Below are 24358 nucleotides of genomic sequence, written 5' to 3'. Positions count from 1 at the left end.
TTGAATGTTTAAATTCAGCTGGATATCTTTAAAAACTCAGGCAGATAACTTTATGGACAAATCACAAAACACACCCTAATCACCAATCTCTGAATAGAGGTTTAAATAACAGCATTGCAGAGACAGGAATATGAAGAAACAAGTGTAGTACAATCCTAAAAGTACATTTTTTAAAGCTGCAAAATGAACTTTCAAAAGAGGTCCAATTTCACAAGATTCATTAGTATTTATAAGCTACATATGGATTTTAAATAGTATATTATTGCCCATGTTCTCTAAAGGTGGAAAGAATCCTGAGAAGTGGTTTAACACATTTGCTGGTTTTTATTTACAACTGCATGCCTATATGCTATTCTCAAAGAAAAGGAGATGCTGTTTATTGTATTGTATTGACTTCATTTAACAATAATTATGCTGTGGTTTTAAACGAAAATTATTTTTAAATGGGTCACCTTATAAAACTGATAACTTGCATGCAATTTTATTTTAAAGAAAGGCAAAGCCTTCTGTTTAACTATTTTCACAAGATCTACTGTCATAGTTCAATTAATAAAATATTATCGAGCTCTCAAATGCACACAGAACAAGAAAATCTGAAAAGAAGCAAAAAATGAACCCAGCATTCATTCGACCTAATTTCTTCGGTTTTAAATCCTTAAGTTTCAAGTGTTAAACCACCCCTCAGGACTCCTTCCACATTTAGTGAATATGGACAACCACCTCCCAATGCTGACCCTAGAGTTAAACAGTTCTAAAGACTTGTCTTCTACTTCCTAATCTCCACCCCCACTCCCGTTCCCTACCACTGGCTCACATTTTACCAAGCACAAACCCTGGACTACTGCCACCATTTATTTCTACCAGTGCTGCTTAAATGTAAACAGTGATGGAAGAAATCATGTAACTGTACTGACAAGGTTCTACTGAAGATTTCTGTTATTTAATCTCAACAAGACCTTCACTTCAGAGCAATACAATACTTTGATGACTCCCTGACTTTCCATCTCACTCCCCCACTCCCCACAACAGCTGTTCCCAAACCTTTCTTCTCAAGTCTCCCACACAAAGCCCCTTAACTGCCATCCTCTCCACAGAAAACATGGCCTCATACTTTCCTGAGAAAAGAGACCATCTACAGTGAGCTCCCTCTTCTCTTCTACTTCATCTGTAAAAACCCCATGACATTACCCGTTCACTCCAGTCTCAGATGAAGAAAGACCTTTCCTTCTACTTGATCCTACTTCCTGACATCTCCTCCAGCAGACTGACCCACAAGCACCCACCCACACATTCATATTCCCATTCTCTCTCTCTCTCTCTCTCTCTCTCTCTCTCTCTCTCTCTCACACACACACACACACACAGTTTCTGCCTACAAATCTATCCATCTCTCCCACCTTAAAAAACCTTAATTCCTAGAGAAAAAAAACACAAAACTATCCCTTCTCATTACTTCCATTTCCTTCCTTCCATACCTCAATCTTTTGCAATCTGGCTTCCAACGGGCATCACTCAAGTAAAGCTATTCTCTCCAAAATAGCCAATGGCCCACAGCTAAGTGGACATTCCAAGGAAATTAAAGATAGGAAGAAAGATACCATATACACCAAAAATGTTTATAGTATTAATTATTATAGGACCAAAGAATTGTGAACAAAGCTTATACCCATCAACTGGAAAATGAAAAGGTTGTCTATAGATGTAAAGAATATTTTATTAAAAGAAATTATGAATACGAACAATAAAGAAACATGATAAGATATTTAAACATGCAAATGAAGGAAACAATTAGGAAAACAACATCAGAAAACAAATGCCTGGATATTATATAATTACAATGATCCAGCTTGCTAAAAGAGAGGGAAAACCCTTTCTTTGAAGAGAAGGTGGGCTATGGGTGTCAAATACTGAATAAACTGTCAGACTCAGGTAATGAACTTCAAGTCTTGCTGAAATGCATTTTTCTACTCTCTCTTATTATTTGTTGTAAAGGATAAATCCTTAGGGAAGGAAGTGAGAAGGAAGGACCACAATTTTACAGGAACCTTAAAAGTCATCTATTAGGGTGCAGCTAGGTGGCGTAGTGGATAAAGCACCAGCCCTGGATTCAGGAGTACCTGAGTTCAGACACTTGACACTTACTAGCTGTGTGGCCTTAGACAAGTCACTTAACCCCCATTGCCCCACAAAAATAAATAAATTTTTTAAAAAGTCATCTATTACAACACCCTCATTTTACAGATAAGGAAACTGAGGCCCAGAAAAGTAGCAATTGGAATCAGTCAGACCCAGGTCCTAATGCCAAATCCCATGTGCTTTCCATTATACCACAAGAAAGGATACATTTGGAAATAAAGGTGACATAAAAATGTCAATATAACAATATTTTTTTTAAAAAACTTCATCTCAAAAGGAAAATAATAAATGTTGGAGAAGCTGTGGAAAAATTGGAAAACTAATGCATTGTTGGTGTAGCTGTGAACTGATACAACCATTCTGGAGAGCACTTTGGAATTATGCAGAAAGGGCTATAAAGCTGTGCATACCCTTTGACCTAGCAATACTACTATTGGGTCTTTTTCCCAAAGAGATTATAAAAAAGGGAAAAGGACCCACATGTACAAAAATATTTATAGCTGCTCTTTCTGTAGTGGCAAGGAATTGGAAATTGAGGGGCTGCCCATCAATTGGGGAATGGCTGAACAAGCTGTGGTATATGAATGTCATGGAGTTCTATTGTACTGTAAGAAACGATGAGCAGGCTGATTTCAGAGAAACCTGGAAAGACCTGCATGAACTGATGTGAGATGAGCAGAACCAGAAGAACATTATACACAGTATCATCAACATTATGTGTTGATCAACTGTGATAGACTTGATTCTTCTCATCAATACAATGGTACAAAATAGTTCCAAAGGACTCATGATGAAAAAGGCTCTCCAAATCCAGAAGAAAAAAAAAAGAACAGTGGAATATGGATCCAGATTGAACATACTATTTCTTTTGTTTTGGGTGCTGCTGTTTTTCTTTGAGGTTTTTCCTTTTTGCTCTGGTTCTTCTCTTATAATTTGACTGATGCAGAAATACATTTAATGTTATTCTACATATATAACATATATCACATTACTTGCTGTCTTGGGGAGGTGGGGAGGGAGAAAAATTTGAAACTAGAAATCTTATAAAAAGAAATGTTGAAAACTATCTCTACAAGTAACTGGAAAATAATAAAATACTTTTATCATTAAAAAACAACAATGACATTCAGTAATAAAGGATAAGAACCAGAAAAAAACAACAACACCACCTCTCCCCAATGACAAGCTCTTAATCTGACTGTCTTTCTGAATCTTTATTCTTCTCAATCTGGAGAGCCACTGATGCTTCTGAGGACCCTCTCCCACATAACTCCCTTTCTGCGTTTTCATGGTCCAATTCACTTAGTCATTCTCTTAGCTCTTTGACCACTTCTCAGTTTCCTTTCCTGGATCTGTAATCTGCCTCCTAATTGTGGGTATCCCCTAAAGAGTGCTTTGTACTCTTTTCCCCCACACTTTTCCTCATCACCTCTCATCATCCTTACACAGATAACTCTACTGAGAGAGACAGATGGAGCCATAGCCTTTATTTCCCCTGAAATGTAGTCCCATATCTCCAGCTGCCTACCAGATACTTCAAATTGGATGTTCCAAAGGCATCTCAAATTCATCACCTTTTCCCCCCTTCTTTGAACTTCCCTATTTCTACCAACAATAGCATCATCCTTCTAGGCACCAAGGTTGGTAACCTCATTGACGGTCAGCTGCTCACACTCACCTAGACCACACAGCCGGATGAATGGCCAAATCTTGTCTTCCACGTCCCCTTCTCTACCTCTTCACCTCTTGCCTAGATTACTGTCATAACCAAATTGGTCTCCCTGGCTCAAGTCACTCTTCACACTCCAATCCAACCTGCTAACGTCACCAATTCCTTCCAGTAGATTTTACCTCCCATTATCTCTAGGATCAAATGCCAACTCTTCTGTTTAGCCTTTAATTTTTTTTTTTAAACAATTGAGCTACAACCTAACTTTCAGAACTATACACTACTTCTTATCAAATACTCTTTGGTCCACTCAAACTGTTGTTCTTGCTATTCTTCACACACATCTGAAAGGTGTTCTCTTTAAGAAGTCCTTCTAAGGGGATGCCCATCAATTGGGGAATGGCTGGACAAGCTGTGGTATATGAATGTAATGGAATACTATTGTGCTGTAAGAAACGATGAACAGGAGGAGTTCAGAGAAACCTGGAGGGTCTTGCATGGACTGATGATGAGTGAGATGAGCAGAACCAGAAGAACATCGTACACGGTATCATCAACATTGTGTGTTGACCTACTGTGATGGACTAGATTCTTCTCACCAGTGCAATGGTACAGAAAGGTTCCAGGGAACTCATGATGGAGGAGGATCTCCAAATCCAGGAAAAAAACAAAACAAAACTGTGGAGTATAGATGCTGAATGAACCATACTATTTCTTTTGTGTTTGGTGCTGTTGTTTTTCTATTTTGAGGTTTTTCCTCATTGCTCTGATTTTTCTCTTATAACATGACTAATGCAGAAATGTTTAATGTTATTACATATATACATATACATTTATATACATACATATATACATATACATATACATATATATATATATATACACACACACACACACACATATAACACCTATATCAGATTACCTGCTATCTAGGGGAGGGGGGAGGGAGAAACAATCTTTACATGTAACAGAAAAAATAAATAAATGGAAAAAAAAAAGAAGAAGTCCTTCTAAGCTAGGCTTGAAGGCCAGCCCCATAACATGAGGCCATGAGGAGTGTCATCCCCTGATTTGGGGGGGGGGGTTGTTGTTGTTACTTTGTGTTCACTTTGTCTCTTCTTCCCCTGAGAAAATGGAAGTCCCAGGGGCAGCTAGGTGGCACAGTGGATAAAGAACTGGCCCTGGATTCAGAAGGACCTGAGGTCAAATGTGGCCTCAGACACTTGACACTAGCTGTGTGACTCCGGGCAAATCACTTAACCCTCATTGCCCCATAAAAAACAAAACAAACAAAAATTTTTATTAAAAAAAAAAAACAGGGGCAGCTAGATGGCGCAGTGGATAAAGCACCGGCCCTGAAGTCAGGAGTACCTGAGTTCAAATCCGGCCTCAGACACTTAACACTTACTAGCTGTGTGACCCTGGGCAAGTCACTTAACCCCAATTGCCTCACTAAAAACAAAAACAAAAACCAACAAAAACAAACCAAAAAAGACAAAAACGAAGGGGGCAGCTAGGTGGCACAGTGGATAAAGCACTGGCCTTGGATTCAGCAGGACCAGAGTTCAAATCCAGCCTCAGACACTTGACACTTAACTAGCTGTGTGACCCTGGGCAAGTCACTTAACCCTCACTGCCCTGCAAAAATTAAAAAACAAAACAAAACAAAACCAAAAACAGAAAATGGAAGCCCCCTGAGGGAGGGGGTTATTTCATTTTGGCCTTTGTATCTCAAGAGACTGACACCATTCCGGGCACTTAGTAAATGCTTGGTGATTGACTGTTTCATCAACTGTACAGGTTTCTACATTATCACTGGTTAGTAAAATAATGTATGACCAAAGAACAAAAAAATGTCAGTTTGCTTAAAATACTAGTGAGCTGCTACTAGCTTTAAGTGAAGTATAACAATTTCAATGTAATGGAAAAATGCTTGTAAAGATATACTGTGATGTGACTAATTTTGCTTCCAACAGTTCGATGTCAAGTAAGAACCAACAAGCTATATTTTCTGAAATGGCGATCAATGACAATGCTGCATCTGGGGACTGAACTAATTTCCCAACAGAAACATACTTTATATACATTTAGCCCAACCAGGGCTGTTGTATAATAATGTCATTCATACCTTATTGAAAAACTCCAAAATTAACATTATATAATTCTATTTTAATGCCTTTCAAGTGAATCCTTAAGACATATTGTCATGTTTTCACAAAATTAATTACCCTTGTTACTTAGGTCTAAGTTGATAAGACTGATGGCATCATTAAGTCTTATTGTATTCTGTGTCCACATAAAAAACTACTGTTGGTGAAACAATCTTTATTTGTAGAACCCTCACACTTTTTTCCACCTTTGTGTTTAAAAAAAAAAAAGGAGGGCAAGGAGTGAAAGAGAGACACATCCTATTTCTGATTGATGTATGCCAGACTGGGGCTACTGCTTTTCAGAAATCCATTTAATGTTACTTTTACATTACATTTAATGTTTAAAATTACACCTGTAATTTTGTTTCAATGTGCCTTTATTAATTTTGTCTACTTTGCTAATGATGGTGAGGCTTCAGATAATCATAACATAGCTAGTTAGTGTCATACACACATCTATTCTGCACATATAACCAGAACATAAAACTAGCTACAGAATTGATAGAATGGGCTGAGTTCTAAGACCCTGGAAGATACTGATCTTGCTTGATGTTTAATGTAGGTTTTACAGATGAAATGATATAGATATTAAGTCTATGTTTTGTAGTCATTAGAAATACAAACACGAAATCTACTTCAGAAACTTAAATGCAGGTCTTGGTGCCACACACTCTGTCCACTGAAGAATAGCTGCCCTTCTCGATTTAGGTTTTCAGTTTATTTGCTGATTCATTTTAATCTAGAAATGATTTCAACTCTATGCAGCCAAAATAAATCCATCATGATAAGCATGATTTCCCCAGTAGTACCTGACATTTCTGATTCTCAATTTAATGTATCTAGCATAATCCTCTCATGAGATTCTGCTAATTGTCCTGGTTGTATTAAATGCTTTAGTAAATATTTGGAAAAAAAAGTCCACTCAGAGAAAGGTCTTAAACTTACTCCATGATCACATAGAATCAAAGAACACAGAAACAGAGTTGGGAGGGACCTCAAAGGTTATCAATCCAATTTAATGTAAGTTAAATAATGTTAATACAAAAAAATCTCATTAATTGAAGTTGTTCACTGTATGACTCATTCCTCATCATAATTACATTGCAAAATCTTTGAGAGAAGGAACATTGAATTTCTCTGCACATGCTCAAAGGTTAAAGCATAATGTTACTAAGGCTTAAAGTCACAAATTCAATCCCAAAGTAGTTCTCTTTTACGACAACAAAACGTACCCCAGACATGTTATGTCAAAACTGTGTGACAGGGGCAGCTAGGTGGTACAGTGGATAAAGCACCAGCCCTGGATTCAGGAAGTCCTGAATTTAAATCAGGCCTCAGACACTTGACACTTATTAGCTGTGTGACCCTGGGTCACTTAACCCTCACTGCCCCACACAAAAACAAACAAAAAAAACCAGTGTGACCAAACATACACCATACCAAAGTATGCCACCAAAACTTTAAAAAGCTCAAAACATAATTCAAAATATATTCCCTACTATGATTATTTTCTATAAAGAAGAGGATTACAATATGTCCCAACACAGTAATCAGTACATGATGAGTACTCAGTTAAGTACTGTTGACAGATGAAAGGCAGCAATAGAATGACTAATAGTCCACAATGACAGCAATTCATCTGTCTATGCATTCATGAATAACCCAGAGTTAAACTGACTACTTTTTATCTCTGGTGGCCTAACATTTTCTTCTATTACTATCATTGTTTCTTCATTTCCACAGAAGGATAAGGTCTTTTCAACACAAAAAGCTAAGAAGTAAATGCCTAAAGGGTTATTTCAAAAGGCCTCTCTGAAGTTCTACAGCAAACTGGCTTTAATTAGAGTTAAAAATGCTGTTGTCTAGTATCTTGCTATTCAGAATGTGTATGAGTTGGTTTGCTCAACTTCTATTCATTAATGCAAAAATTCCAGGCACTCCCTTGAGATATTAATATCTCAAGTCAGGTACCTGACTTACAAAGCCTTTGCACTTGTGTACAAGACAACTTGTATCAGGCTGGAGACTTGCCTGACTTATTATGCACAGGAGCCCATCTTGCCCAATAAAAGGGTATACATTAAAACACAACTGACATCACAAACGTCTGGATTACAACCCTACATAAATTAAAGGAATTGTAGTTAGTTTTCTCTGCAACCTCTGTTGTACATCAGTAGAGATTAAGAGATTTAAAATGATTCAAAAGAAAGGATAATGAATCCTCAACACTGGTTTGTTTAACTTTCTTGACCTCCAGCATGCCTGTGCTTTTATCTGTAACTTCATTTTCATTTTCGTGTTGGCAACTGTGCATTCAGGGTACATACAGGAGAGTAAAAGAGGCCCAATGTGTGTAAGTTTGTGGAGTGGCTGGTGTCTTACTAGGAGCTTTTGTCTTGTTCACCCTATCTTTGGAGTCAGGTGAATCTAACCCCCTATTTCCCATAGGTTCAATGTATCACCATTCTCCTTTTTGGCTTTCCCACTGTTTCCCCCTGGAAAATTGAGGACTGGCCTTGCACATTAAAAGGTATTTTATAGTACTGAACTGTTTAGTTGAATTTAATTTAACTAATCCTGTGCCTTATGAGTCTTCACAAGGACGGATTTCTGTTTCCCTGCCTTTTCATTAGATTAATGACTGAGAATGAGAGGCAACTGGGGAAATGAGAAAAGTACCAAATCATTTGTCTATACTACTGCTTCCCTTTTATTTAGTGAGAGGTAGGAGCTCTTGAAATACCTGGAAAAGAACTGAAGAACTAAATTATTCTTTGAATTACCAATTAGATTTTCCAAGCCAAATATGCATGTGTTTCATGTATGTGTGTTTCAAAAGGTTCTTTAGAACAAATTACTAAGCCTTTTAATCAAGAATTTTTTCGATGGCTGAGGGAATTAGAAGGAAGAATGCTGAATCTGCCTGGTGAGGATTGGTTTTCCTGGCCCCATCTAAGATAAAAATGCTATGAGCTTGGGACTTAGCCATAAGCCTGAAGCAGAGGCAGATGGTCAAGACTAAGAGCTTTTTGTCCAGGGGCATCCGCCTGGGATCAAAACCCTTCAGAAACACCACTTCTTAGAGAACCCACCCTTCCTGAACTTTATGACATCTTGTACCAGCTATACAATTATCTCATGATATTGGTAATTCCTGTGGTTCTTATCCTCTTTTAGCCCAGATCCGCAGCCTCCTTTTCAGTGAATAGTTTTATTGTGTGTGAATGTTTTCTTGTCATTCTTATTCTTAAAGTGCTTTTAATGTTATATAATTAAAAAAAAACCACAAAAACTTTTCCCAGTTTGATGAGGAAAAACCATCTCAAAGTCAAAAAGCTAAAGTTAAATGATTACCATCAGTACAAACCCAAAACTACACTTAAGGGTGCAACTTTCAGTCACATATTGGTACCCTGAATAGTTATTATAATACACACATCCTTTAACAAGGCTAAATTAATAGCATCACAGATAAAGACAAAATCATAGGAATTACCTGATCATAGATTTAAGAGCTGGAAAGAACCTTAAGAAGTCACTGAATCCAAACTCCTCATTTTACTGATGAGGAAAACTGGGGCATAGAAAGGTTAAATTACTTGGTCCTGGCCACACAACTATTAAGTGTCAGAAGTAGGATTTGAATCCAAGACTTTAAAATGGGGAAAATATCAAAATGGAAAGAGCGCTGATGTTACTAAATATTCTGACCTAGGTTGAAATTACAGGCCTACAAAACCTAAATATTCTTAATTGCCTTCACCCTCAGAACTTCTTAACCTGCCTTAGGAGAGGAGAAAAGGAAAAAATCTATCACCCTTAGTCACAAGAATAACCCTAAAAAGCAAACAATGTATTAAAATGTCCTTCTCCTCTTTACTAGAAATCTAACAACAACAAACATTCAGTCAGGTAATTATTATTAGAATAAATTAACTTCCACAAGTGATAGATAGCTTTCCAAATGTTTTTCTCTCCTTATGAGTTCAAAAACCTTTAAAGAAAAAATTGGATTACTGCATACCTATAGATGGGGATTTGAAAGGGTATTTATCAGGAAGATCCACTCTAACTTTCCACACGCCACCTTCATACGGTGCTGTAAAAGAGAAGTATATTACAACATGTTTTTTTCTGAACATAAATCAAGCATATAACTGGAAAAAAATTTAAGTCAGGATGTATGTGAAATATTAAAATCATTATCATCTCAAAACCTTCTGAATGTCCTTTTTTCAGTCTTCCCCCCACCCTTTACTTCTCTGGAGCATCTGTCACTGTTAACCATCTTCTTATCTTCTACATACTTCCACCACTCTGGGTTTTTATGGAACTGCTCTGCATTTAGTATTTTCCTTTTTTGTCATATTAGCCAATCTGATAGGTGTGAGGTGATACCTCAGGGCTGTTTTAATTTGCATTTCTCTAATCAGTAGTGATTTAGAGCATTTTTTTTCCATATGGCAATAGATAGCTTTGATTTCTTCATCTGAAAATTGCCTATTCATGTCCTTTGAGCATTTCTCAATTGGAGAATGACTTGCATTCTTATAAATTTGATTTAGTTCCCTATGTATTTTAGAAATGAGGCCTTATCAGAAATATTGGCTGTAAAAATTGTTTCCCAGCTTTCTGCTTCCCTTCTAATTTTGGCTGCATTGCTTTTGTTTGCACAAAACTTTTTAATTTAATGTAATAAAAATCATCCATTTTGCGTTTCATAATATATATTTCATAATCTCTTGTTTGGTCATAAATTGTTCTCCTCTCCTAATCTGAGAAGTAAACTATTCCTTCCTCTCCTAATTTACCTATGGTATCACCTTTTATGTCTAAATCATATACCAATTTTGACGTTATTTTGGTATATGGTGTAAGATGTTGGTCTAGGCCTAGTTTCTGCCATACTATCTGTGGCCAAATGGGGACAACCATTGGTCAAATGGAAAAAAGATACAAAAGCTTACTGAAGAAAATAATGCCTTTAAAATTTGAAACTGCTCTGTAATGATTATCTTCCTGCCCACCTGACCAATGCTAGCTGGTCTCCCTTGGAGTAATAAATATGGGCATCCTTATGGATTAGGTGTACCATAATGCTCTTTATTATTAGCTCCCATGTCTTTTATCATCTCTGTGCAGTTGACTTTCAAATTTACATTCACAGTCCTCGTCTCTCCACTGAGCTCCTGCATCTCCAGCTACCTGTTGGACATCTCAATCAGGATGTCCAATAGGCATCTCAAATAGGGACAGAACGGAACTCATTTTCATTGAAATTTACCTCTCCTAAAGTCCTTATTTCATTCAAGACATCAACATTTTTTTCTGGTAACCCAGACAGAACTCTTCAGTTTCTTTCATTCTACGTCAACATCTTCCACGTCTTCCCTTAACTCCTACCACAACAACCCCAGTGCAGGCCATCATCTCTCACCCACATCACTGTAAGAGCCTCCTCACTGTGTTCTCCCTGAATTCAGCCTGATCTACCACACAGCTACCAAATGGACATTCCTAAAATGAAGTTTCTGATCATGTAATTACCTTACTCAAGGAGCTTCATCCCATCAAGTATATAACAAAATAAACATTCCTCTGACATTTTCACAATTTAGCTCCAACATGTGTTTAGAGACTATGCATTAATCTCCTTCAGAAATTCCATGCTCGACCCTACTTGTTATTCCCTCATACATAATATCACATCTTCTACCTCCATGCCTTTACATAGGATGTGTCATATGCTTGAAATGTTCAACTCATATTTAACTGTTTTTTTTTAAACCCCTGGCTCCCTTTCCCAGGCTCAGTCCAAATGCCACCTTGAAAGCACCTTTCCTGATTCTGCCACTTACTAGTGCCCCAAACCACTTCTTATTTACTGTGATTATATCTCAGTGAATATGTTCTATCTCCCTAATAGAATGTAAGCTCCTTTGGGGAAAGACACCATCTAATTTTTGAAGCTTTGTAACAATGCCTAAAATATAGGTGCTTAATAAATGCTTTACTGATTCCTTAAGAAGGAAATAATAAATTTTAGTAGTAATGCTTTACTTTAAAAGATAAGTAAGATTGCATTTAAAAGATATACAAGAAAGTCTGCAAAAGACAAATTTAATTGTTTTAGATATTCATTTATTATGTAAAAATTATTAAAAGACTTTAGTACAAAACATTAATAGAAGGCCATGGTCACATACCTCCCACCACACACAAAGAGAATGCAGCTATCAATCGAGAATAAATTGGTTTGAATTCACCAATAATCTACTGTAGAATGAAGAACTTGAATTTACAAATAATTTATTGTCATGGAACAAAACAGAATATAAGCATGGCACAAGATTCCACAATGGCCTTGAAGTTCAATTTAAATTGGTTCCCAATATCATAGGTGCCAGCTATCCAATTATTCTCTTTGCCTGTTGCTCTTCTTTATCTGAAAGTCAATTAGTGTAAAGCAAGACTGCATGAGAGAAAAAACAAATACTTACTTCCCTGTGGTCCATAAAACTTCACTACGAATTCGTTGAGTCCTCCTAGGATTGTGACTTCGTGTTTGCTCTCAATGCTAATATTGAGGATTAAGGAAAATTACTCATGCTTAGTGTAACACGACAGAACTACTATTCATATTCCCAGAAATGTTATAGGAATCCTAGAAAAGATGCTATGAATAGGAAAGGCATAATGAATTTCGAGACATACACTAATTTGTTGCCTCTATTATTCTGGTTCCACTCTTGGCAATAGGTTGCAAAATGATTTTAGGCACCTACCTCCCAGGATTGTTATGAGGATCAAACGAAATAATATTTGTCAAGTGCACACCAGTGCCTAACACATAGTAGGTGCTATATAAATGTTCACTACTGTTAATGTGCTCATTTCATCAGCTTTGCTAAGAGCTGTAATAATAATAACAGCACTACTTAGCCACTCTTCAAGTAATATAACATTTGTTACTTTGAATCTAGAGACTAATAGTGGGAATTTTAGTTGATCGGGGTTTTGGGAGAATGCCCCTTCATAATATTCTACAATAGGTTACCCAGAGCCATAGGAAAACATCAAAGATGCTAAATGTAGTCTCATCCTTTCTCTAAACTTTTCATTATCATTTCAGGAAAAGAAATAGAAATTAAAGCTTAATGGGAAAGGGAAATTTGCCTTTTTTTTAAAAAGCATTAAGGTCAACTTTCCCCCCCCACTTCAATAATTTTGGAACACTCTTTGCAATGAATATCCCATTCCATCTCTCTACTAGCACATATCTAGATACAGTATGAAGTCAAGATTTATTTTTTAAAGTCCTTGGTTAAGTGCCTGGGGCAAGGGACCCCCCCCACCCCCCAAAGAGCCATTAATAGGTTTATTTTACTTCGGGCAATTTAGTCGCAATTTCTTTCCAGACTTAGAACTATTTTGATACCTTGTACACTAAAATTTTTCACCACAGCATATGAAACTAGTTCATTTCCAGCTCAGTAAAATGGCAAATGTACCACTGATGAACATGGCATTATTTCAAACAAATATTAGTTTGATTTTCTAAGGGGAAAAAACAATCTACTGGATGAAACTGAAGGAAATAACAATAACTTAGATTCTTAGCTATGTCAACCATAGCTAAGATTATTAAATAATGTCAACCAAAGTTGAGATGCTTTAAAAAAAATACACCATTACCTAAATTAAATTCTCTTACCATAGCATAAATAGGTTCGCCATTAAAGAAGCAGATTTTTAAAAACAGGAAGGTATAAGCCCAACATGATAAGTTAGAAAAGTTCTGCAGTATTTGTGGCCCATCTACCTAAAGCACACTATGACCAAGTCCCTGGAACAAATCTTCAAAGACTAAGTTTTTTCCAACTAAGTTTTTAAAATTTCTGTACAGTAATAAAAAATTACTTTTGTGAATTTTAGACTCATGTCTATACTATTTTCTTAACTCTCTAAACCAAATAACTTTCTTTGAATTACCAGTCAGCAACTTTCTAATGGATTACTTTCCCTTGGATGTCCATGTCCCTTTGACCATTATGAATGCAAGGTCTCTCTTTTCTCTTCCAACTGCAAGTAGAACATGTTAAAAGGGGTTTGGAATTCTCAAGTAAGCCTATCGTGATGAGGATGGTGAGTTACCACAGTGCTTACGGCTAGAGCAGAGTGAGGTTTAGAGAGGGAATGAAGATTGGAAAGAACAGATGAGGCTCATGAAATGTCAGGCTACAAAGTTTGGATTTTATTCTGTAGGTAATGGAGACATACTAAAACATTTTTGGGTAGAGGATGATTCAATAAAAGGCTATGTTATTAAAAGAATTCAGGGGCAGCTAGGTGGCGCAGTGGATAGAGCACTGGCCCTGGATTCAGGAGGACCAGAGTTCAAATCCGGCCTCAGACACTTGACACTTACTAGCTGTGTGACCCTGGACAAGTCACTTAACCCCAACTGCCTCACCAAACAAACAAATAAAATTTAAAAAAGAATTCAGGAGAGATGTGCAGGATGGATTAACATGGGAAAAAAGACTCAAAGCATGAAGATTATTTTGGAGGACAAAGCAACTGTTGGAAAGCGATGTGAAAATAATCTGAAGCACAATCATAAATCACAGGTTTAGAACTGACCATAAGAGATCACTTACTCCAACTCCTGATCTTACACATGAGAAAAGTGAGGGCCAGAGCTAGGACTCAACCCCAGGGTCGCTCATTCATGGTTGCACTACACTATGCCGGGGGGGTTAACTTTTTTTTTTTTTTTAGTGAGGCAATTGGGGTTAAGTGACTTGCCCAGGGTCACACAGCTAGTAAGTGTTAAGTGTCTGAGGCCGGATTTGAACTCAGGTACTCCTGACTCCAGGGCCGGTGTTTTATCCACTGCACCACCTAGCTGCCCCTTAATTTTACTATTAGGAGGAGAGGCTATCAGAAATGTTTGTATGGTCAAGTTACATACACTTTCGCATTTATTTATTGCATCTGATACAGCTAGTATGATAACTGGTTACAGTAAACTAATGGTAGTAAAAGATAGCAGGTTAAAATTCAATGGCTTAATAGTACGTGTGAGCCAGCTAATTAAATAAAAAGATCTCAGGCAGGGAGGGCATTGCATGGATACCCAGGTAAGGACAGTGGGAATAGATAAGAAAAGTACCAAATTGAGAGATATCACAAGAAGCAATAGAATGTTGATTTTGCTGGGATTTCTACATGAGGAATTGCCAGTATATAAAAAAAAAACCCATTCCCCACGGATGTGTTCTCATCCATCTTATTATTTTGCTTGAATTAAGTGTGGGGACTTAAATGAAAACAGCAGTTAGAGCTAAAGGCATCCCAAATAAATAGCTTCTAAAACTAAATAACCACAGAAAGCTGAAGGAGGGAGGAGTCTGATAGAAGATCAAATGAGTTTAGATTCAAAAGAAATATTTACGACAATTAATTTACCCTGACATTATAGCTTACTAACCCATGGAAGCAACACATATTATATTAGAACTAATGAACTGCAAAAATAATATTGTGCCGCGGCAATTAATTTTAATCAATTGTTTCAAATTATGACATATATGGATGTCAACTGGGAATGGGCTGAATTACTTTTTTACATGTAAAGAATGAACCAAACTGCAATTTTTTCATTTAAAATTTTTATTCAAATTTGTTGTTACAGTATCTTCATTTCTAAATGTATTTCTCCTTTCTCCTACTCAAAAAGCTATCTCTTTTAAGAAAGAATAAGGGGGGGAATAGGAAAACTAACACATTAACCAACTGTGACAATGTAAGCAATGTTCCACACCCATACTCCCTACTTCTGAAAGGAAGGAAGGGAGGTGCATTTTCTTATCTTTTCTCTGGAACAAGCTCAGTCACTATAATTTCAAAGAACTCAATGTTTTCTTGTTCTATTTACCATGTTGTTGTCATTTGTGCATACTGTTTTCCTGGTTCTGGTTACTTCACTCTGCATTAGTTCGTGTAAATCATAGTCATAATTTCTTCTAGTACAATAATTCCATCTTATTCACATACCACAGTTAGGCCACTTTACTGCTGACAGGGATCTACTTTAGTTTCACATAAAGTACTACTTCCTTGGGAAAGAACTCATGGTAAAAAAAAGAAAAAAGAACTCATGGTGAGATCTCTGGATCAGATAGTATATAGACATTTTAAGAATTTTAAGAATAACTTCAAAGTGCCTTACAAAATGGCTGAACCAATTCAAATTCCTTCAATAGTGTATTAGTGTATCTGTCTTCTCACAGCCCCTCCAATACTGCCAATTCCCATCTTCTATCATCTTTACCAATCATAACAGTCATGAAATCAGGATTAGGTTTTTTGTAGTTTTGGGGGAAAGAGGGTTTATGATATACTTAGCAGTCAGTTCACTAAATGATCGTGCTATAGCATCTTGACATTCTGTGATTAATAATAATTATTATTACTATTATGGGAGATTTATCTTGTCTGAAATGTGATTTTTAAATTGATGTTTAAAATCCTCTTTTCATTATCCTAAGTATCACTCATATCATATAGGCTGAACTGTCTGAAATTAATATATTGATCATTCTTTTTAAAAATAATACTTTAGACTAAAGTATTCATATAAAACACTTCTTCTGAAGAGTTAATAATAAATTAAAATAACTCTAAAGCACACACATACATAAATATACCCTTTAAAGTTGGTAAAAAGGGAAAACTGATAAACATATACCATCTTGGAATAATGCAAAAACTGAAATAAACCTAGTGATTTCATACCAAAATTAGAATATAAAAAAGAAGAATACTATATTACCAAAAGTCATACCTACATTCATAAACAAAGTAGGCCACACTAATTTATTTGATTATTGCTACCATGTATAAAGATAATATAATCAGTTCCTCCTCTTGCAAGGTCAGTCAGTAAAGATAATGAGAAGAGAGTAAACAACAAAAAACATCTTTTCCTGATACACTGTTAGACTGAAGAAATGCCAGGATGAGACTGAAAAGCCATTTCATGAGTTGCTGAGTTTCAAAGCTCAAAATTAATTCAAAATAATCTTCAAGGGCTATTCTGGTATAAACCACTTGTTAAACAAAACTTTATCAGGCCTCTCCCCACCTTCAGTTTCTTTTTATGTGTTGTCTTCTCCCATTAGATTTTAAGCTCCTTGAGGCCTCCAAGATTTAGCACAGTGGTGTCACATAGAGAGCATTTAATAAATGTTGATTACTGACAGAAGAATATACCCAATTCTTAAAAGAGATGAAGATTAAGACACATTTTTTGGACATGGTCAGTGAAAATATTTGTTTTGCTTTGCATACTTAAATACATACACACACACATTATTTATACACACATATGTATTACAAGATTTTTGTTTTCAATTGGGGAGGAAAAGGTGAATGAGAAAAGATGTGTTTTTATGGATTGAAAACATTTAAAAAGAGGCTCATATGTACAAAAAATGTTCATAGTAGCATTATGAGAAAAGGCTGGGAACAAAGTACATCCCCGAAAAATGGGGAATGTCTAAACAATCTGTGCCATATGAATGTAATGGAAATAATACTATGCCAAACAAAATTATTTTGAAGAATTCAAACATGAGAAGACTTGTATGAAGTAAAAATTAGGAGAGTAAAATAAGAGAGATTACCCAAACATAAAGTCAATATTAAGAAGCAAAAAACATCCAGTATCATCCAGTGAGTGAACACATCTTTTTTTTTGTAAACAATAAGCTATTTTCAAAGAATGCTTTATTTGGGGTTGTTTGGGTGTTCATTGGGAAACTGTCAAATCAAATTATACTTGAAAAAAATTTCAATAAAAAAATAGATGGAATTCTTGGCAAAACCCCACTGTTGTTTTTTAAGGAAATACTGCACTATTTTTGCTTAAGGCCAGGTCTAAGGTCTATCACACCTAGTCTAAGTAAGAAGAAAAAAATAGGAAAGGCTGGTCAAAATTAAAGAAAGTGGAAATTTTGAAATTTATTTTAAATAATTTAACTTTTGGGGGGGGAGGGTTAAGGCAATTGGGGTTGCCCAGGGTCACACAGCTACTAAGTGTTAAGTGTCTGAGGTCTGATTTGAACTCGGGTCCTCCTGACTCCAGGGCAGATGCTCTATCCACTGTGCAACATCGCCGCCCCTAAATAATTTAACTTTAAAAATTATTTCTTAGTTATCCTGAATGCAACTTGTTGGACATATGTTTGATTCTTGTTTCCCCCATTAGATTGTAAGTTCTTTGAGGGCAGCGACTCTCTTTTGCCTTTTTTTAACCACCCCCACCCAAAAACCTCATTCTCCAAAATTCAATAAGTAATCAAAATCAATGGAATCCATGTACAAAATAAGCACAAAACCTCCATTTGTAATAATATTGTTTTAAAACCAGGTTTTCTTTTGTATAAATTATAACTAAAAAGTTAAATCTAAAGATACTTCAATAGCAACTCTTGATTGAGATAGAGACTAAAAAAAATTATTTTTTAATAGTAAAGGCTTCTTCTAATCTGCTGATATTAGTGGCAGATAAAAATCCCTTCATAGAAGAATCAGAAGCACAGCAGGAATTAGTTGTTTGAAATGAAGGAACTGGAAGAAGGCAGAGGGGTAGCAGAGGGGCAGCAAGGGAGGGTAAGTTCCATCTATGAGTGATGGAATGATCATATGTAAAAAATTCGTGCATATTTTCATTCATTTAAATGTAATAGCAAACAATAATATAATGGTTTAAAGTTAAGCTAGAAATATGTATACAATTATTTCTCATATAATCTTATAGCTTTAAACAGCTTTTACCAGCAACAGAAATCCTTGAGCTCCCTAACTATAATGTTAATTAAATTAACTCCTTAAGAGAATAAGAACTGAATTTGATGATTTTTAAAACTACAAAAAATAAGAAATGGATACTTGCTATCTTTAGTGAATATATTTATTGATATATTTCTTTTTGAAATGAAGTTTGCAAATGATAGAAGATTTGCTTTCAATTTCAGACTGAACTCAAGTTGTATGTATTTAAGGTAGAGACTGTTTAGATGTAGTCAATTTCATCATAACTAAAATGTTGTAGAAATTCCTCACCTTTTTGGAAGAGGTTATTGCCTATAACTGGGGCAGCTAAGTGGTGCAATGAATAGGGCACCTGGCCTGGAGTCAGGAAGATCTGAATTCAAATCCAACCTCAAACACTTATGTAGTGTGTCACCCTGCACACATCCGTTAGCCCTGTGCTCAGTTTCCTCATTTGTAAAATGAGCTGGAGAAGAAAATGGCAAACTGCTCTAGCATTTTTTCTAAGAAAACCCAAAATAGTTTCAGGGAGAGTCTGACATAACCAAAACGAATGAACAACAATAATTGCCTCTAACCAGAGACTGCTAATCCCAACTTCAATACCAGAAGAAAGGAAACCCTGAATTTCTCCTAAACTCTGTAATTCATTTTATTTTTCAAAGCTGATTTATTCATTTACAATGAAAACTATTCCTGCCTCAATAAGCAAAATATCTGTTTTATGTCTATTGGTAAAAGTATTCCTCTCTTTCTTCCTGCTGCAGAAACCCTGACATTCTTACTCTTCAATATATCTTTTTCTAGAATCCAAGCAAATCACTTTTGAATGTGTTTGTCAAGATGTATTAATGCCCAAATGCTGACATATTAATGCCCAAATTTAAGGAATATTTTTCACTCATATTTAAACTTGTTTTCTGAGGACAAAGAAAACAGGAGAAACAGGAAAGAGCTTTAACCCAACACTAAATTACACAACAGAAAGAGTAACTCTTTAAGTGAACTTTCCCATAGAGAGCTTATCCAGTCATGGGGTACAGGAATTAATCTTAGTACTTTCTGATCTTTCTTTTACACTGAGTTACACCTTACAGGGAGGGGTTATGGGGGTGGAGTTAGTGTTCTACCCAATGGCTATAAAAATGGAGACAAACATTCAACATGTGGAAGATCTTAAATTTCACCAACAATTTAAGTGTCATTTGATCAAAAAACTGCCTTTATAAGGTTCTGTAACTGAACAAAAGGAAGCTATCTTGTGCAATAACTGCATACAACTAAACTGCTCACTTATGGTGGAATGCTACTGGAAATTATTTCTTCAATATTTGTCCTATCAGTGTGTTTATTCCTTCCACAAATATAAATCTCAACTTCCCAAAGAGGAAATCAATCAACAAAATGTTTATTACATTCCAAATATGTGCCAGGTAAAACAATCCTAACACCTCAAGGAACTTCTATCAGAGAAAACAACACGTACATAATTAGGTAAATACAAAATAAATGTATGGAATGATTCTAAGAAGTAGTGGGAGTGAGGTGGAATGCATTCCAAGTATGGAATTCAACCAATGCAAAGGCTGAGAGATGGAGTATCAAGTCTAAGAAATGCTCAAAATGGTGTCAGTTTGGCTAGACTGCAAAGTGCATGAAATCAAGCTAGAAAGGTAGGTCGAGGCCAGGTTGTAAAGAGTATTAAATACCAGAAGAGTTGATATTTTATCCTAGAGGCAATAAAGAGTTGCCAGAAGTGACATGGCCAGCAGCAATGTGTTTGGACTATTCTCCTCATCTCCATCTCCTCACTTCCCTCTTTCCTTCAAGTCTAAACTAAAGTTTTAACTTTTGCAAGAGGCCCTTCCCTCCCAATCCCCTTTCATCTTGGTGCCATGCCTTTCTTTTCAAATTACCTCAGTTTCTCCTGTTTATAACTTGTCTGTACATACTCACCTACAAGTTGGATCCCCCATTAGACTGAGAGCTTCTTAAAAGCAAGGAGTGTTTATTTTTTGTCTTTCTTTCTAGGTCCCACACTTGGTGCGGTGCTTGGCAGAGTAGAACAAATTGGTAGCTGACTGACTCACTGGAATATAGATTACAGTGGGGAGACAGACTTGAGGCTGTGTCCAATTAGCAGGCTTACTTTGTTTTTCTTCACCATTTATATCCTATTAGCTTCTGGATTCAGCAGTAAAATTGGTAATCCTCTTTTCTAAAATAAACTACCTGATTTTCTATTATTTCCACTAATAAATTACCATGATTTAAAAATACTACCCAGCTGCACCGTAGATTTGATCACCACACATTCAAAAGGCAAGGCATACTCTAAGGATCTATAATTCAGGAATTTGTCTAAACCTTTTCACTCCTAGCATCTCATCTCGAACTAGAAGAAAAAAAAAATATATATATATATATATAAAATAGCATGAAGGTTTCAGACACCAGATGGAGACAAGTATATCCACAGCAATCTCAAGTTCATAATGAACATTTCAGTAGCTGACCTAGAAAACAGGCTATCCTAAAATCTTTGTCCTTGAAAATCAAACACATTACAAGAACTTAATTAAAACACTACATTTTCCAGTACCTGAGGGTACCTTTTGGAGAATGAAAACTTCTCCCAAAGCCATTTAGACTACATTACATCTTGCAGAAAAAATGTCCAAAATGCTTGAAATATTGGAAAAAATATGCAGGAAAATCTTACTTACATGATAGATTCTGGGATCTTTTCTGGGATTTCTGGGAATTTTTGAAACACCCTAAGATCCTATTTTCCGTGCACCAGGGGAATTCAGAATTTGAAGTAGCCCTATGCCTATTTGTAAAAATAATCAATTCATTTAGTAACTAGGAATTGTCACATTGGGTTTTTACAACATGCTACACCTATTTACAATACACCATTTACAGTCTCTACTTTCTGAGCCAAGTCTTCGAAGTCCCTCTCCTAATGTGTCACAAACTCCTACTGGAATAGTCTTTTTCTTCATTACTTCGCTCTCTTCCATTGACTTTGTCTTCAAACAGTGCCTAGAATGAAAGCATCAGAATTTCAATAAATGCCTAATTGAATGACTACCTGTGGGTTAATTTTCTCTTTTGTCATTCATCCAGCTCAAAACCAACAAATGTTTAAAATGACCAAAATGTTCTATGACCAAATTAGTCTAGGAAACTGTGCTTAAAGGATCACTCTCAAGTAAGGTGCCTGAATATGAGTCTTGTGGATAAAAATAATAAGCAAATAAGCCTTTATTAAGAATCTGTTGTGCAAGGTAGGGGAAAGACAAAGGCAGAAATCAAAACAGTTCTTCCTTTTAAAGACCATTCTATCAAAAATGACAACATGCAAATAACGATGAGGAATCAATCATATCTGAACCTAAAACCATTTGACTGACTACCGGCAAGGATCTAGTGTGATTCGGATTATTTCAGCACTAGAAGAAAACTTTTGACTATCTGATGACTCTTTCCCTCACCTTTTTCTGATAGGGTCAAAAATAAAAGCAAATCCACATTCTGTGCTGACCCAGTTCTCTAAAGTGAGTTTGAGGGTTCCACAAAAAGTCTCAATGGTGGATGCAAAAACTCTTGATTGCAGCTACATTCTGAGAGAACTGTTTACAAGCAGGAGCAGCCTCCTCCTGGACTCTGCAGAACAGCCACAGGCAAACAACTTCACTTGTCAACCTGCTTCCATTTCTTCATTATACATTTCTCTTAAAGTAACCACAGAGATCCTGTAAGAAGAAATGCCATTGGCCTATAAAATGTCAGATCCATTCAGGAACACCCTACAATTAAGGGGCCATAACCAACTCCTCATACAATATGCAAATACCATGAAAAATACCAAGTAGTTGAACAGCACAGGCTGTTAAGATTTGGCTTAATCAGAAACAAATGATAAGAAGAGTAACAAGTGGGGTAATTTAAGGCAAGGGCAAGAAAATCCAGTTAAATGTTTAAAAATCAGGCTGTTACACCTGAGTTCAAATCTGGCCTCAGACCCATGACACTTACTAGCTGTGTAACCCTGGGAAAGTCACTTAACCCCAATTGACTCACCAAAATAAAATAAAATAAAATAAATTTTGAAAATAAGGCTGTTAGCAAGAATTTTAATAAAAATTGAAAGTACAATTCAGAACATCTTGGCTATTAATGCCAAGAGTTGCTGCTTTGCCACTGTTTGCAATGTTAATAGTTTAGTAAGAATATTTACATCAAAATTCTATCAAAGGGGGGCAGCTAGGTGGCGCAGTGGATAGAGCACTGGCCCTGTATTCAGAAGGACCTGAGTTCAAATCCAACCTCACACATTTAACACTAGCTGTGTGAGCCTGGGCAAGTCACTTAACCCCAATTGCCTCACCCCACCCCCCCAAAAAAAATTCTATCAAAGGGTTAAACAGCATTATATACAGCAGGGAAAAAAATTAAAATTTCAATAAGTGCATAATTGAATGATTACTTTTTCCCCATTTTTCCACTATACAAGAACTTAACAGCTAATAAATATTGAGAGCTTGCAACCATTTTCCACAAAATTCTCAAAAAGATTAAGTAAAGTAATCTTTAAATGTTAGATATAAAAGAGACTTGGTAGATCTTGGTCTGGCCCACTCTTACAGATGAGAAAATGAAGCTTCAATGCTTCTGAGTCATGTGACCAACAAGCTTCTAGACTAGACATTTTCTCTGCTAACTTTTAATTTCCCCAACCTCTCCCTTCCCCCCAAAGAAACCCATGAATCAATGCCTATCCTCAGTTCACCATCCACTTCCTCACCATACAGCATGCTACCAGTATTCAAGGCTGCCAGCCCAAGGATCCGACATAGAAGCTTTCAATAAAACCCCACACCTTGGATATACCCTGTTGTCGACCCCACTCCCCCTTCTAGTATGTGTAGATTCCAGAAGTTTACTCTGGCTGTAACAGCAGCAATATTTTGTTCTGCAAAAGAACATCTTTGCAGAAGAAACAAAGATCAGAAAGAAAAGGGCAGGACATTCTTAGCTTGAAATAGAACTCAACTCCACACCCCACACTCCCTCCTCCCAGAATTTGAGAACAAAAGTAAAGAAATCAACCCTAGTGCACTGCCAGTACTATACGAGAGAAGCAATGAAAAGGCTAGACAGGATACTGGATCAGGATACTGGAGGAAAGGGGTGCTTGAGAAGGGGCCTGTGAAGTACTCCACTAAGCTAGAAGGAAAGAGTTGATCATCCCCTTGGGACCAGTTCTGTGCCCCCAAAAGTCTCTGGCAGCGGATGTCTTAGGCTAGTGAACAGTGAACGTCTGAACATAGACAAATACCAATGGAAAGAAATCATTGATCACATCAAGGAAAAGACCAAAGGCTGCAAACACCAAAACACAGCATTGTTAAATTGCAAGTTACTTTACAGACCATAATGCAATAAAAAGTCACTGATTCAAGGACCACAAACAGGTCAAATAACAAATCAAGAAACTATTAATGATTAATGAAAATTAATGATAAAAGAAAAAACATTATACCAGATTTCT

General features: G+C 36.3%; 1 protein-coding gene across 1 annotated transcript in view; it reads right to left on the bottom strand.

The window, feature by feature from the left end:
• The window catches only part of UBE2H (ubiquitin conjugating enzyme E2 H), a 131666-nt gene that overhangs the window by 49914 nt on the left and 57394 nt on the right, over positions 1-24358 (bottom strand). The window contains exons 2-3 of the mRNA XM_043965162.1: positions 12459-12535; positions 9983-10057 (exon numbers count right to left, since the gene is read on the bottom strand). Coding sequence (XP_043821097.1) covers positions 9983-10057; positions 12459-12535 — 152 coding nt within the window. The remainder of the gene's footprint in view (positions 1-9982; positions 10058-12458; positions 12536-24358) is intronic.

The sequence above is a fragment of the Dromiciops gliroides genome, chromosome 5 (assembly GCF_019393635.1).
Source record: "Dromiciops gliroides isolate mDroGli1 chromosome 5, mDroGli1.pri, whole genome shotgun sequence".
In the NCBI taxonomy this organism is placed as follows: Eukaryota; Metazoa; Chordata; class Mammalia; order Microbiotheria; family Microbiotheriidae; genus Dromiciops; species Dromiciops gliroides.
Note: the sequence above shows the minus strand (reverse complement) of the source record. Positions and strands in the feature narration are given on the sequence as shown.